This window comes from Catharus ustulatus, chromosome 4 (assembly GCF_009819885.2).
Source record: "Catharus ustulatus isolate bCatUst1 chromosome 4, bCatUst1.pri.v2, whole genome shotgun sequence".
NCBI classification, from domain to species: domain Eukaryota; kingdom Metazoa; phylum Chordata; class Aves; order Passeriformes; family Turdidae; genus Catharus; species Catharus ustulatus.
The window spans coordinates 66,632,294-66,648,926 of record NC_046224.1 but is presented as its reverse complement, the minus strand read 5'-3'; the positions used below and the strand labels follow the sequence as shown (position 1 = coordinate 66,648,926).

The window sequence follows — 16,633 nt, the reverse complement described above, 5'->3', positions numbered from 1 at the left end:
ATAGAACTAAAGTTTCTTTAAAAGAGTCTCCCAGCTAAAGTATTGTGTATATCTGAGCAAATACCTGTTTGCTGAAAGTATAAATTATATATTTTAAAGTGTAACAGGTAGCAAATGTCATTAGCGTAAATGCAGAAATGAAATACAAAGGTATTGTTGGCATAATTCCTTTTTCTGAATAGACAAAGGCATTGTAAGGAAAAAATTGCTAAATCACAGGGATAATCATCATAGCCAGCTCCTCTAATGAGGCATCATGGGATTACTGGAGTTATTATAAGAGTCATCTTATTGAAGAAATTCAAAGTTAATTGAAATCAATTGTACTGTTCTGACAGCAGGTGTTTTAAGTGGGTAAAATATCAAAGTGAACTCTTTTAAATGGTTAGAATGAATGTAACATTCTCTTTTCAACAGTTCGCCCTGCCAAGTGATACACTGTACAAGTAGAGAAAAGTGTACAGTCAAAGAAAAATGCTGGAATGAAATAGCATTTCCCATGCCAGTCCAGCAGCTACCAAAAAAAATGGGGTTCTAACCCCTCTAGTACAGTTTTTCGTTACAGATGTGCAAATTCCATGAATCTTTATAAGGGCAACCTAATGGTAGGTTGAAAGCCATTTTCCATTCCTCAATGAAAATGTCCTTTATTACCCTTTTTCTCCAATATGACACGGGAATCTAAGTATGCTGTTACTGAAAGCACAAACAGAATGCTAGGATTGTCATTATGCAAACTATATTCCGAAGTTTCTCCTCCAAGGAGGTGAAGGTAAATCCTTCCCTAGTTTTTTCCTGTTTCTACAGATGGCAAAACAAGCAATACCTCGCCACCTGAATTTAAAATTAAAAAAAAAAAAAAACCTGGAATTTTCTGGGAACTGAAGCTTTAATTACAATCCAGAACTAATCTCTAGTCTGATCCATTCAGTTCATTTTATTCTGCAGCTGTTCAGGATTCCCAGCAAAGTCAGCAGGACCTCAATATGCAGAAGAATGGCAAAGTCAAGCTTTAATACCTGTTGTCTTTGTGTTTATAGACTCAGTGCAGTGATAGAAAAGTTTAATACTCCACCTGGGAGCCCATCATTCTGCCTCCCCTGACATCCATGGATGCAATTCTTGCCACAGCAATAGGGAGGGCTGTGCATACCTTGGGTCAGAGTTTGACATCAGGTTCAACTCAATCTGGAAATGCCTTTCAGGTATTACCTTAGTTTCCACTGAATTTTACCCTAATTTTACCTTAATTATTTTGAAAGAACCCAGCCATAAGAAATACTGAGCTCTGGCAATATCAATAATTTACTCTTTAACTCATCTAAACAATGTTGCCATTTGCAGACACAGACCAGCATGAACTTTGACAAACCCAAAATCCACTTCCCCCACTTCCCAAAACAAAGAGACAACATCAGCACAATAAGATATCTTGAGCTAAACCATCTCCAACAACTTGCACAAGAACTGTACTTCAATTTTAAGAAGTCTAACACTTTCCACAAACAGACTTTGCTGGTGATCACCACAGGCAAAATACAGTCAGTGATTTCATTTCAGATTCTCTACCCAAGAAGACCCCAAACCAGCAATAACACAGGCTGGAAAAGTCTGCCTGAAACTAATGTTGATTTTCTGCATAGACAGTTAATTATGGTAAAGAAATGAGGCACACAAAAGTGAATGGCATAATGTCTTTCAGGAAGGCATATTTTTATTACTGAGCTCCAGGACAGGCTGTCTGAATTCAGAGTTCATCATAACCAAAAATATAGTACCCCACACTACTGTTCATTGTTAAAAGGCCTGGCTTGCACCTAACATATCAGTAAGGAGGAACAAATAAAAACAAACTTCCAATGGAGGCTAAAGATTTGTTTATTCTTTTACCCTCATCTGTTAATTAATAAGAGACAACTTTCTAGAATTAAAAGACCCTTAATAACTCTTTAAAGACATGAAGAGCAAGAAACACATGTAGCAGAGCACCTCTGGTGTGCTATTAAGGTCAATGCTGGCTCTTATGATGGTTTTTTTATTTACATATAAATGCTTGTTGCTTGACAATTTAGATAAAAATGTTGCTGCTGCTCTGTATGTGCTGTAGATTGAAGGTGTAAAACCACTGGACTAATTAATGGAGTCTTCACATACCATACCTTGTTAAAGAAGAGGTAACCCACTCCCAAATGTGATGACAATTAATCAAAGCTACAGCATCTGAAGGATGTACTTGTGACAGAAGTCTAACTTGTCTTTCTGAGTTGGATGCCAAATTAAGAACTGATTGAAGCTGTTGCTTTCTAGTAATGAAAATTATGGATTTACAGTACTTATTTGAAGACATTGAAAAATATTAAAACTGTGCTAAAATCTATATTTCTCTAACCCACCAACAAAAAAGAAACATTGATCTTTAGCCAGGGATCCTTAATTAGGATGCAACTTTAAATCCAGTTGCACATAAAAGCCTACTTCATAAATTTCCCTAAAAAAGTTGAGTTTGTCATTCGGTTCTTTCTTATCTTCATTTGTTACTTTCACGAAAAGTACACATTGCCACAAATACCACTGTAGTCATCCACAATGAAAAGTGATTAATAGGAGCACTGAGAGATAACACTCACTCCTGCTATGCTCTAGCAGGTGTAGATGGGGTTTTTTGGTTTGTTTTACTGTTTCATCATTAACACGTGCAATTAAATTGAAATGCAATTTTAGCGTCTTTTGTATTCAGTGCATGCACAATCAAAGGTATACATTATTGAATTATGAATTAGTTGTGCCTAAACAAATCTTTGGAGGGATAAAGGAGGAAGGACTATAAATACACATGTAAAAATAACCTCCCTACTTGAACTGCCTTATTTAAATTTGCACTGGTGTTTCCATGAAAGTGAGGGCTTGAAAACACCAAATAGCTCCACCATTAGCCCATCTGTTGTCTCAGGGGTCCTCACTGCTCCTTCCCTATACCCTCAAGGACACAGAGTTCATTTACAAGCCATTACCTAAGGAGCAACTGCTAATTATAGCAAGTCTGCAAAGTTACATGATGGGTTTGTGACTTGGTCACAAGCTAAGACCTCCAAACTCATTTCACTTGTGACCTGAGGAAGATTTCAGTGTAGACTTCTGGAGGTGGCAGCCTGGAGCACGAGGACACCACACCACTAGCCAGGCTCTTAATTATGAGCTCTTGTCACACAGGATGTTGAAAACAGTAAAAGAAATCTGGGATTTTACCTAAAAAATAGGAGGTTTCTTGCTAGGCCACGTTTTCTGTTTGCAGAATTTAAGTATTTTATGCTTAATTACTTCATGGTCTATAGGTTTATTTACAAGATTATGAGAATGGCAAGTCATAAATATACAACGATTGTTTACTAGTTAGTTTGGATTACACATAAATATGCTGTTCAAGCTTAGCAAAAACCATTTTCCCCAAGCTGAATCAGAACATTCAAACTGAATTTTCAAATGTGTCTCTCTGCCTTATCTAAATTCCAACATGACATATAATAAATAGCTTCTCATTTACTACGATCATAAAAATTTAAACAGCCTTGAAATAGTTGCTACAATATAGGGGGAAATGATCAAATCTGTGTTCCAAATACCCACTTAGAACAGCAAAACTATTTTGCTATTTAAGAAACAACACATAAAGATGCATTGTTGCAGGAAAGGCTTTTACCTTACTAAAAAAAAAAAAACAAACAAGGTTCTTCCCAATATAGTAGTATTAGAGTCAACAATTTGCTGTTTTACACTGCAAAACAAGGACTAACAGCCCTTACATATCATGTAGTGTCAGATTTGCTTTAAAAAAGAAACTATCTGATTTGATTCTACACAGTGATTAAACATCTTTGTGCTCTGCTGAGTAGGGTATTCTCTCCCCTCCCCCCTCCAAAAATGGCATCAAAGCAATCAAAATGGTAATGTTCAGCATGAATGGGGCCCCATCCCCCACCGGCAAACTCCGCAGACTTTTCTCCATGTTAGGAGGAACCAACACCCCTTCCTCACAAAATGGAAGCTTCCACTACCAAACTGAGAGTGCTGACCAATTCTCATTACAATAAAACTGGGAGAAAAAGGGTGGCGTGCAGCCATCACCCGCAGGCACGCATCACACGGGCACTTTGCAACTTTAACCACAACTCAGCAAAACAAAACAAAACACACACCAAGAAATAAAATTTAAAAAAAAATAAAAAAACAAGAAACAAACCAAACAACCAAACAAAAAGGGACGGGGAGCAGCACACGTGTCCCCTTTCGTTGTCCCCTCGTGGGAGGGATGCAGAGAGGGAGGGAAGGGGCGGCTTTGGGCTGGCGGGCGCTGTCCCCAGCCCCGGTGCTGAACGGAGGGGCCGCGCTCCAGGCCGGGGAGCGGGGAGCACAGGGCCCGGGGGCGACCCGGAAAGTTCAGCCCCGGGCTGGAGAGCGGGGCTCGGGCCGGCAGATCTCCCGCTGGCTTGTCCAGCTGCCTTTCCCGCAGTGGAAATGCCGGGAGAGAGGCCGGGGGGGCGCGGGGAGTTGGGCGATCGGGAATGCGAGCGGGAATGCGAGTGGCGCTGTCCGCGGTGCTGAGCGCCCGCGCCGCCCCCCGCTCCCAAACTTTCCTCCCGGGCTCCTCTCGGGCACAGCAGCGGCCCGGGGGTCACCCGGCACAAAAGCAGCGACGAGAAACTTTGGGAAGGGCGGGGGGAGCGGGAAGGGGAGGAGGCAGTGAGAAAGGTTCCTGGTTTGTTTTGTTTCTGTCCTCCCTTTTGGTGGGGGTTTTTTTTCTCCCCCTTCCCCCCGGCAGCTGAAACAGGTTAATCTGTTTTTATTCGTGTTTTTGGAAAGGGTAGAAAAAAGTGAAAGTGCCTAAGTGAACTCGAATCAAAAGCCAACACGTCAGATCAGACCAAGGGAAGAGAAAGGCAAGTGGGGAGGGGAAAAAAAAAAAAAAAAGGAAAAAAAAAAAAAAATAAAGAAAGAAAAGAAAAAACCAAGAAGAAAAGAAACAAAGTGATCAATAAAAATCAGTTTTGTAATTAAACCCAGAAACGGCTCCAAACAGGGCTTCAGCCTCCTCCTTCCCAACTCTTGTTCTACACATTACACAGAAGTGCACAAAGTAACCCAAGACAGCAGAATTTTCCATATTCCTAAAACATGTCGACCAACTCAAAATGGACGCCTCTTTTTTTTTTTCTTACGTTTTAACTATTGCTTCTCTTTTTACTACTAGTACTGAAACAATTCTTTCCGCCAGCAAGACATCAGAGAATCCGACCTCATTATGAAAACATGCATTTTCTGACTCTATGCAAAAGAAAATGGATGTTATATCCCCTGCCGCCAGTATTTTTCAGCTAACGCAGACACTTTTCGGATGTTTAGATAGTGCATCGTAAAAACAAGAAGAAAAACCAAACACAACTGAATCGATCTGTTCCTTACTTGTTTCTCATTAAGAGCTGCTATTCTTGATTGCCTTTCATGGATTTGTTTCTTAAGATCCCCGTTCTGCAAAAACGGCAACAAGACGCATATTAAAGGCAAAGTGCAAACTAACCCCCGTAATGAATAAACTTGCGAGCTAGAAATTGTTCAAAGGCAAAACCATTCCACCAAAGCCGTACAGAAGCATGCACACACAAAACACTCTCCTTAGCAAGAAAGCTCAGTGCAGACTACGAAATGAGATCTCTTACTGATAAAGTTTCTCATCCTGCTGTCCCAGCACAACTGCGCTTATTACGGCAGGGATAAAATACTGAAGAAGAGAAGAAAAAAAAAATCTGCATTTACCTGTGGATCTTGCTTCATCTGTGCAACTAGTTTCTATTTAAAAAAAAAATCACCCTCAAAAAAGGAGGAATTAGAAACTGTTTCAAGTTTAATGGATTTTTTTAAAATGTATGTATGTGTGTGGACGGGGGAGGGAGGGGGGTAAGGAACAAAGAGGCAAGTAAACACTGCGAGTCAGTTTCAAGCAAAGCTCATAAATATTCAAGTCTCGTCCTAATCTCTCCAACACACACACACACACACACTCTCTCACACTCACGCACACACACACTCACACCAGCACCAACTGCAGCGTCGACTCCGCATCTCCACGGCACACACACACCCACCAAACTCAGCCAAACAAGCCGCTAAAGTACTTTGGGGAAGTGCTCGCCATTGCGGCGGGGGGCCGGGGGTCCCCGCCGCGCCCCCCCGCGCCCCCTCCCCTGGTCGCTGCGGCACCGAGGCTCTCGCCGAACATGCAACACCGCTCCTGCGAGCCCCGAGCGCAGGCAGAGCACGGCTGGTTGCCTCAGCGTTCCATTCTTTTACCTGGTGACATTGGATTTCCACTTTTAACGCCTCCTGCAAGCTGTGTAGCTCCATCCCTGCAACTTGCCAGGCACTTTCCTGCCACTTTCAGATCCGAGTGAAGTTTTTTTTGTTTGTTTGTTTGGTTTGGTTTTTGGTTTGGTTTTGTTTGGCTTTTTTTTTTCCCCCTTTCTTTTTCTTTTTGGCTTTTTTGTTTTGTTTTTTTTTTTTTCTCTCCCGCTTTTTGCAACAGACCCGCCAGCCAGCCAGGCAGCCACCCCTCCCTCCGCGGAAAAATGGAAGAAAATAATTTTTTAAAGTAACTTAAAAAAATAAATAAAGAAAGAAAAAGGAAAGCCAGGAAAAATGTTTTAAAAAATTAAGAAAGAAAAGGAGTGGCGGCACCAAGAACAACAATACTGAGGAGAAGCGGCAGGACAGCCGGCAGACACAAGTACTCGGTGTGCACGGCAAGTTCTTCGCCTCTTTGCTGGGGACACGGACTCATCACTCACTTTCCGCCGACCGGGGGGGCCCCTCCCCGCGCGCCCCCGCCCGCGCGCCCCCCCCGCGGGGCCCCGCCGCCCCCGCCCCGCCCCGCGCTCGCCCCGCCGCCCCCCGCCGGCCCCCGGGGCCGCTCCAGCGGGGCCGAGCCGGGAGCCCAGGCCGGGCAGGGACTATATTTCCTGGCAGAGAGTGCGCGCCGGGATCCGCCGCGCGGGGGGGGAGAAAGTTGTGACACGGCTTTGGCGCGCGCGCGCGGGTGCCCGGATGGAGCGGGGGGTGGGAGGGGGGGGGGGTGTGTCTCGCGGCCCTGCGCGTGCGCGGAGCGGCTCCTGCTGCCCCCGGCGCCACAACAAAGTGGGGAGGGAGGGGCGGGGCCAGGGGCGGGATAGGGGCGGGATAGGGATAGGGATAGGGATAGGGATAGGGATCGGGATAGGGAATAGGAATAGGGAATAGGGATAGGGATAGGGATAGGGGATAGGGGATAGGGATAGGGATAGGGATAGGGGACAGGGATAGGGGACAGGGGATAGGGGACAGGGATGGGTAATGAGTAGAGGCAAGGATAGGGATAGTTGAGAGGGAGAGGGATAGGAGACAGGGACAGAGATAGGGATAGGGACAGCAACAGCGTCACGGGATACAGAGAGGGATAGGGAATAGGGACAGATAGGTATAGGGGGTAGGGACAGGGGTAGGGACAGGGACAAATACAGGGATCAAGATGGGGACAGGGGCAGGTACAGAAATAGGGACAGGGATAGGGACAGGGCGATAGGACAGAGGAAAGGACGTGAGCAGGGACAGGGGGTTCGGCTTCCTTTCCTTTCCCTTTTCTGCCCGCCCCGAGCGTGTTCGCTGGGGACTGCTCTGGGGTCAGGGAGGGAACCCCTCCCACTCAAGGCACTCCCAACTGGACGCACGTTCCCCTTCTCAGCCACTGGATCTCCTCTGCCCTTCCCCGTCCCTGCCCGCACGGGAGGAGCAGGCGGGGCAGCCGCAGCTCGCTCCGTCCCGGCAGTGCCTCCTCCACCCCGTGAAGGGCCGTGCCAGCCCCAGGGAACCCCCAGCCACTCGGGCTCGGCCATCCCGAGCATCCCGGGTGGTGTCACCTGTTCCCGGCAGAGATCCAGGAGTTGGAGAGTCACAGGGTCTGGGAGGGTCACAGGGCAGGGCATCCAGTTTGAGTGGTTCCTCACTCATCCCATCCAGCTGCTCCTCACCAGGACAAGCTGCTGTACCCCACTGCTGGTGTCCTCGCACCCCAAAGTGGGGTGTCAAACCTGAGACACATCACAGAGCAAAATGTAACTAGGGGAGGTAAAGTCTTCTGGCAGATGTGATACTTTCAGATCCGCGGCTGAGGGAGAGCACAAACGGGGCTCCAGCAGCTCAGGGGGGAAGGGATGGGAGTGTGGAACATTTGGACATGGGACCTGCTTAAATGAACCTGCTGCTGAGGGATGGCAACGCAGATCCTCTGACTCTATTTAGGTAATAAATAACAGCTGTGATACTTTAAAGGGTTGACTCAAGTGGATGCTCCAGTTCAGCCAAGTCAAGTCATGGTCGCAGTCGTTAGTAAGGGATCCAAGTTTCACCAGGTCACCCTGCATCACAGGTGTGCTCCAGATCAGGTGTGGACAGAAACACATCACCCTGATGTCACATCCTTTCCGTGAACATGTGACAAGGCTCCAGGTCCTATGAACAGGCCCCACCTGATGCAGCATCAAGCCAGCTGCCAACTATTTTAAAACAGAGTCAATCCAACAGCATGAATGTGTATGAAGCCAGTGTTTCACCATGCAGCTGCAGTACTTTCCATGCAGTAATAGGAGCTGTGCAGTTACATTTAGTGTTGTCTTGATGCAAGGCTGGAGTAGGATTGGAAGCCAAAACAATGCTCAGGATAATTTTATTGATTACAGTCAAAATTTAGGGCCCCTTTTAGCAAGCAGTTAGCTGATGGAGTGCTAGGGACCAGAACTTGGGTGTATTTATGCTCCCACTCCTGCACTGATTGAACACTGATATTTTATTCAATCTGTACTAAAACACAAAGCTGAAACTCAGCCTAAATAATTAGTCACTATTTAAAACAGCCCTCTGCTGCAGCTATACTTGGATGCAAATTGTTATAACTAAGTTAATCTCAAAACTATTTAAAGACACCTATATATACCAAAACCAACTCTAATTAAATGAACTATAATTAAATGAACTATAATTAAAACTGGTTTGAAATATAATGTGTTGTGATTCCAAAACAATGTACACAATTTCTATTAAACTTGTCAGACATATTCTGTTCAAGCATAGCGCAAGCTCCTACACTAACATAATTTGAAGATTCATGGTGAAATATTCTTAGCCTGACAAAATTAGGAGTAAAGTCTAAACAGAAATTTTCTATTAACCTTACAATGAAATAAATTTTTTTGGAAGAGCCTTATTTGCATTAGTAAGATCTATTAAAGCAATGGGTTACACTTACAGCATTTTTTTGTGCTGGCACACAGCTTGAACAGGTGAAAGCAGGAAGTTTCACTCTTTCTCTCAAGATAATATCTAGGTCAGTTAGTTTTCCACAGTGTATTTATGTCTAGATTTAAAATATCAAAGGGATTTTTAATTGTCAAACAATAAAATGGCTTAGCGGATGGGGGGCTTTTAAAATCTAAATTCTACTCATAATTGTAAAGACAAATCATTCAATCCTGCAGATACTGATAAGTATGAAAATCTTTCAATATCGAAGCAATGTTACTTCCCATGTGTTCTGTACAAAGGTATTTTGTAGTGTTATAGACAACTAAAGCAGGGCTTTCCCAAGTAATTTTGTAAATTGTTGAGGTTATCTTTGTAACCTCTGGTAGCAGAGCAAAGCTTCTGTGAGCTCAGCCACCGACTAAAACTAATTACACTAGTAAAGTATAATTTCTCTATGTGTTAGTGGTTAATACATTTACATTATGCTGGTTGATTTGTTTTAATACATATTCCATTGGTAGAGCAAAGAACCTTTTTCATACCATTATAAAACAGTCACTTCCTGACCAGAACAAAACTAGTGATTCTTTAAGCCTGACTTCCTGCAAAGATGTGTATAGGTTCATGAAGTAGACAATTTGACATTAACTGCAAGGGGTGAGGATTATCACGTCATCCTCCCCACAGCACTGTGATGTCAACAGAAAAAGTTTAGAAATTTGTTTCACCTGCCCACCATTCAAAAATTGTTTTATACATCTTCAATGCTACTATGATGGGTCACAAATATTAATATAAATTATAAATTATAACCCATAATGGAGTGCATTGCTTTTCATTTATTTATGCTGCAAATACTGTTTTCTGGGGAAGTTGTGTAAAATGCATTAATCTGACAAAAACATGCACTAACATGCAGTCACCTAGGAAATGTCTAACAGCTCCATGCAATTTACTTGAGGATTATGATGGTAAAAATCATCCTGCTTGCAAGAGCTCAGTGGACTTCCCTTCCATCTATTCCTCTGCATAAGGAACAGCTACAGTTTAGCTGGGAAATGCAAAATCAATTGGGGGGTGAGTAGGATGGTAGTGTTCCAGGTGGGTTTGCTTAAGCATAGAAATTTATGGTCAGTGCTAAAAAAAAAAAAAAAAAAAGGTAATTTTGAATGAAATGTCATATGTCATGTGATTAAACGCATTTTTCATTGTCTCCTAAAAAGATTACCCTTGCTCTTAGAACTTGTAGGACTCCAGAGGTCCTCCAGAAGAAACTGCACCCCTTCTTTCACCTAGAGTGGTGGACAGATACCATTCAGCACCTCTAAAGGGACTTTTACAAACAAAACTTCTCTGCAGTGCTGGAGAAAATATAAACATAGCTTTTTTGTTGCCAGAAGGTATTTTAGTTTCTGTATGACATTGTTTGGATGAGAACAATTTTACAAGCACTTCCACTCATGAAAAGTTTAATGCATGTGTATCACTTTCACAGTACTTGATAATAAAGTTACTTATGTGGACAAACATTTCAAATCAGAACATTTATCTGCTAAAAGCTATTGCAGAAATGAATTGACCTGTCTGATGTGATTACCTAAAAAAGCACCATACAGTATCAATAGAAGACCATTAATAGCACTTGTAACAATATTTTCTGCATGCAGAAGCTAAAGACCAGTTGTTGTATCAAGAAGACAAGACACCCAAACCCTTTTACTTCCCATACATCTAATTACAGGTAGCCAGGAATTCAACATTTGGGAGTCTAATCTCACATTTCAAGTCCCCACAAGAGCTGATGATGTTCTTCTCTTATGAGATATTATAACTGATCCAGAACAAGACTTCCAAATTTACAGAGGAGAGCAAGTTACTAAATTATTTTTGGTAATACTGTCTTTCATTACAGTTAACTTGGAAATTCACATTCCTACATATCATTGTGCAGTATTCTTACTTTCCTACAGAAAATGCTACAAAGACATGGAGGAATTAAGTACCAAGGCAACTAATAGATTAATGACATTGCAAATTCCATGGACTTCAAATCCTCTTCCCATACTGGCAAGGAAAGGTAAGATCATGAGGAGCTGAGAAAGAGAATATCTGCTTGATCCAGGCTGTCCTGGGAAAGTCCTTGAAGTGACTAGCAATGTACCATAAAACCTTTTCTTTGTACAAGCCACCATCAACCTCTCTGCAAGAGCAGGGGCTCTTTCTACAAGTGGAAGCCAGGGGTAATAAAACTTCAGAACCAGCAAGGTAAGAAGAAAACTAGGGCAGAGCTTGAAGCCCCACTGAGAGGCTTAAGGCTATCCAATCTGTCCAAGATATGTAGTTTTTATTTTCTGGATGCCTCCATCCTGCAATATGCTTCTTCCCCCTTTAGAATCGTCTCTCCATCTTAACTGCTTTAGAGAACAAGAAATATTTTATGGAAGTAACTTTTTCCTCTTCTCAAAAGGTTTGTCTGGAGACTAGAGACTAGTCAGTCATCTCAGTGAGACTGAGAAGTAGCCAGCTCTTGTCTCCGGTGGAAAAACCTTTCGTAGAGGCAAAATGAGTCGGGAAATTCATTAATTTTCTGTGATTATCAGAGGGAAGGGCTATGAAGAACAATGAAATACTGAAGTCTAAGTTATGCAGGAGGCTGAAACATTCGTCTAGAGATCTGATCCTCTAAGTTCTTTCCTAAGTTTTTGACATCTTAACTATGTCATTACCACGAGTGTCCATATTCCCACAATTCCTTCACCAGAATTGTGAATCAGTTATTCTTCACATAAGGTAGGTCTTGCATGCAGTTGCAAGGGGCATTGTGTTCTTTCCCCTCCTTTACTGGATTAAAATCAGGGTCACAGAAGCAGAATTTATTCTCCTTGGATCGTTTCTGCATTGTGCACTTGAAAGCCCAGAGTACCCCAGCTATTAATGACACATTGCTAGGCAAAAGGATGAGCAGACTGCATTGCAATTCCTTTGGAAATTCAGCATGGGAAAAGAGAACTGATCCTTTCAACCACGAAAAGAATTTCTGCTGAATTTTGTCAATCTCCTCTTAAGTGGAATTCTTTAAACTACTTTTCCTTAAGTGCAACTATCTTTCAAATGTAAACCAGCTTAAAAGAACTTTAAGATACTGCTACACTTTAAAGAACATTTCTGAACATGTTTATCTTCTTGCTTTACTTCTTCCACATCCACCAAAATGATTCACACATACTGACTTCTCGGAAATACTCTTAGTATCAGTCAGGACAAGCACAAGATCCTTCTTAACTTGAAGACTCTAGAGAGATGTAAACACACTATCCTATCTTTCTTTATGGGAAAAGGATTACACTGAAAATTGTAGAAGCTGCAGTATCAATCTAACAGGAGACAGGATGCTGTTCTAGGATACTACCATAATGTAAAAGCAGATATAGATTTTAGAGTGCAGTCAAAAGACTCACTTCAGCCTGTCTCTGCAAAACTGGTATTTATAACAGAACATCTTGAGGCTTCTCTGTAGTCTTTATCCTATCATTACTAAAGGCAAATTCCCTTGTCTGTGTTCTAGCAAGGCATTCAGGATTTGACTCACAGGACTTTTCTGTCATTCTACATTCACTCAAATCAGCTGCATCCCAGTTCTGGAACACAGATTTCCTCAACACTGAAGGTTTGAGGGCCTTAGGACTACCTTTGTAAAGACATTTATCCCTCTGACTGGATCCCAATCAATTTCTTTGATTTCAGGAGGTGTTAAGTGCCTATACAGGCTAACACTCTGACTTTTCTCTTGAAGTAGAAGCTCTTCTTCTTGTGGTCTCAAATCCAAAATTGTTTGAAATTAAATGGTTTCCTTTCCATTGTCAGCTCTGTGCATTTCTCTAATTATAACCACCCCCTTGTTCTCTCACTGTGTTATGAGAACTTTTCTGTCCTGCCTTTCACCCTGTCCTTTCATCTCTCTATTTCCCCTGATTTTTCCCAGCTATCTCATTTTAGCCTTCTGTCTGAATCACAAAACCAGACCCTCCAAGCAGACTCTGAATCTCAAGTTGGACAAAATTCTATTCTATGTATCAACAGCTCTTACTGACTTCAGTGGAGAATACCTGATTCCATCTGCCAAGAAGATTTGGCCCTTTAAATGCAAAATGCTACCAGTCTTTTTGTGCATTTGACAAACTTCCAGTGGGTTATGTGCCAGTGTAAACCATCAGCTGGGCTTTTGCTTTCATTTTAGACCTTGAAAAATCTCTCCCTGTGCTGTCATACCTGCAGGACTTCTGAAAAATGCAGACATGCCAATGCAAGGAAAAAAATCTGTTCATATCAAACATTTTGGCACATTTGCAAGCCTAGCAGCACTGCCCCCATGATGTTTTTTTGAAAAACAGCTGCATCAGTAAGTATAACATGGAACTTCAGGTAAAAGGGACACACACCACATTCCACCTTAGTCAAGAGTGAGTGGGAAGGATTCTTTCACTCTTTACTTTGAAGTTCTTTTACTCATCCCCTCATACCTAAACTCTAGATACACACACCTTATGCAGGGGCAAAGAAGTAAAGTCACCTCTATTCTCTACACAATTCATTTTTATTCTAAATACCAAACTTAGTTTTTTGTGCTTCTGCTCGCATAACATCTACTCCACAATGTCTGGTAAAGTGAATGAGCTGCTTTTTGGAGGCAGGATGCACTACAGGGGATTTTTATGTTCATTTTGCCTGGGAAGAGTTAAAACAAAAGTGTTTTCTTCTCAGTCAATTCCTTTTGTTTTGAAAGAACTTTTTGAATCTCTCTAAACACACTTTTAAATCCAAGTAAATGACATATCCAAGTTTAGTCCTGTGTAAACCCAAATTCTAGTATGGTCCTCAAATGATAGAGCAGCCTGTATGGAAAAGGAGCTAAACTCCACATCGTCTTGGATATTTGGGTAAAGCTGTTCAAGAAAATGGATCTTTCTGGAAAAGGCTCCTACTGTTTCTGCACAGTCAGTGCAGAGAGAGCTCCAGGACCTTACTCCAAGCAGGAGTTGTGCCTGGGTTGAAGCAAGTCATGAGAGTGCATCCCAGCCCTGATTCACATCTGTGATGTCACTACAGGGCAATCACCACCCATGAGATCACTAATTTTGAAGTGAGGAGCAAAATTCAAATGAGATATAATAATGCTGAATGCTTCTGAAAATCTCTCCGATGACCTTGATGCTCAAGGAATATTACTAAATCAGATCAGCAAATTCTGACATTTCTCATGTTGGAAACAGTGCTAAATTCTTTTTGTTTTTTCTGGACAATCAAGTCAATTTGAGATGTACTAAGTTATATACATAAAAACAAAGAATAGACTATCCTTCCTTCCTTCCTTCCTTCCTTCCTTCCTTCCTTCCTTCCTTCCTTCCTTCCTTCCTTCCTTCCTTCCTTCCTTCCTTCCTTCCTTCCTTCCTTCCTTCCTTCCTTTTCTTCCTTTTGTTAACTTAGGGTAGAAGCATATGAACGGGGGTATATAGGTAGTAGAGCACAACAGTGTGTCAAAGTGTAAAAGGTTCAGAAAAGAAATGCATATCCTCTGAGTGAGTCACTCACTTGGATTTGCAATGCTTCAACCCTTCCAGAATTTGGGTACTCACATTCTAGCCCCACTAAGTCCTTGAAACTGGGCTGCTCATCTCCTTTGAGAAAAGAATCCTGTCTCATCTGAACATCACTTATTCCCAGGCATTTCATGTTAATGAAGCATTTAACAGGATATTGAAGTTCATAGCAGGTTTTCTCCTTATCTGACTCCTTCCTTCAGAAATGAGCAGTCCATCCATTCCAGCATCACTTTCCAGAGCATGCCTTCACCCCCTTTTCAGGCAGGAGGTAATGAGCCAACTTTTCTACAGAAAGCTTTCTGAACAGTTTCATCTCCCTATGGCACCTGGGAAAACCTGGGCAGATTGATAGACAAACCTGGCTGAAAGTCACAGTAATAGAAAAATGTCTCATGCTAGGCCTAAGGTTTCCCAAGCCACCAAGAAGATTTAGAAGCCTCTTTCAAACAAGAGTTATGAATATGAATCTCTTTAACTGTTTGGAAAATACTTTATTTAACTTTTTAGTAGGGAAATGTAGGAAAGAATAAGCAGCTATCAGCCCAAGCCTGATTCACAATTCAACCACACTGTTGTGGAAGAGGTACCTGTACCACTAATGTCTTCACCAAATAAGTCATCTCTCATGGAGGAAATCTGTGTTTGTCCTACTGCTCTAAAGACCAGGCCTGGCTCTGGCAGAAGCCACAAAGTTTCTGTTCTCTGTTGCATCTCCTTATGGTCAAGTGAAGAAGAAGTGACACCTGTCACCATGGCTTCATCACAATTGATTCAGCTGCCTGATGCCACATTTTGCTCTTACACAAAGTTCATGCACATCTGTTCCCTGTCCTTTCCCCGCACCTTGTTCACATCAAGGTTTTGTTCTCCCATGCGGGATTTAACCCTAAGCCATTTTTGCTCCAAAGGAAAATATTAAATTAATTTCTGTGGCAGAAAGCAATAGGGCTTTGTAGTGCAATGAACAGACAGTGACGCAACAGGGAGCAAGGCAAACATTACAATAAAGTCTTCACCTCTCTTTGGCTCTATGCAAAAGTTCCCAGCAGTACTGAGACATATTTTCACAGGACAGTTAAATTTCTGCTGAATGAGATGAAAAGAATGAAGCAGCCCATTTCACTGTATTCAGCACACTCCTGCACACAGAAGTCCTGCTTAACATTTCTGCTGAACAAAGCCCCAGGGCAGAAAATATATTGAACTCCCATGGAGGAGTCCCAATAATGGTTTTTTGAAACTATATCAATTTATATCATTTGTAGAGCACAGATATTTAATATGGTTTCAGTTACAGAAACCTCCTAGATATTGTATTTCTTTTCTCCATTCTCTTTTTCAATTTTGTTGTTGCTGCTGTTGTCCTTCACTTCCAGCCTCACTGTCTTGCAAGGTTGATCCAGTCCCAAAATCCTTTTATCAGTCTGCTTTGAAGAAGAGAATTGAATTTCTTTTGTACATTGAGGCGAATTTATACATAACACATTCAACAAATTTTGCTCCAAGGATCTCTCTGAGAATATGTTCAGATCAATACCATTCCTGTTAATATCATTGGAAAACAACATTGCAGAGCACCACAGAGTGAGGCTGTGGGAATATCATCTTCAAAATAAGGGATCTGAGAAAGTCAAATGAGAAGTGTGGAGCAACAGGATATTGTTCATGCAGTCCATGCACTCATTCTCTGGAGCAAGGTACACTAATTACCT

General features: G+C 42.1%; 1 protein-coding gene across 6 annotated transcripts in view; it reads right to left on the bottom strand.

The window, feature by feature from the left end:
- The window catches only part of LOC116995572 (PHD finger protein 21B-like), a 182,236-nt gene that overhangs the window by 147,257 nt on the left and 18,346 nt on the right, over positions 1-16,633 (bottom strand). For 2 of the 6 annotated variants that reach the window (XM_033058414.1, XM_033058415.1), the window contains exons 1-2: positions 6,343-6,822; positions 5,458-5,523 (exon numbers count right to left, since the gene is read on the bottom strand). The exons of 1 other annotated variant lie outside the window; for it this stretch is intronic. In XM_033058414.1, the coding sequence (XP_032914305.1) occupies positions 5,458-5,523; positions 6,343-6,396 (120 nt within the window). In that variant the 5' untranslated portion in view covers positions 6,397-6,822. Of the gene's footprint in view, positions 1-5,457; positions 5,524-5,808; positions 6,046-6,342; positions 6,823-16,633 lie in introns of those variants that run through there. 3 more of the 6 variants (XM_033058422.1, XM_033058417.1, XM_033058419.1) reach the window with 3 other exon arrangements.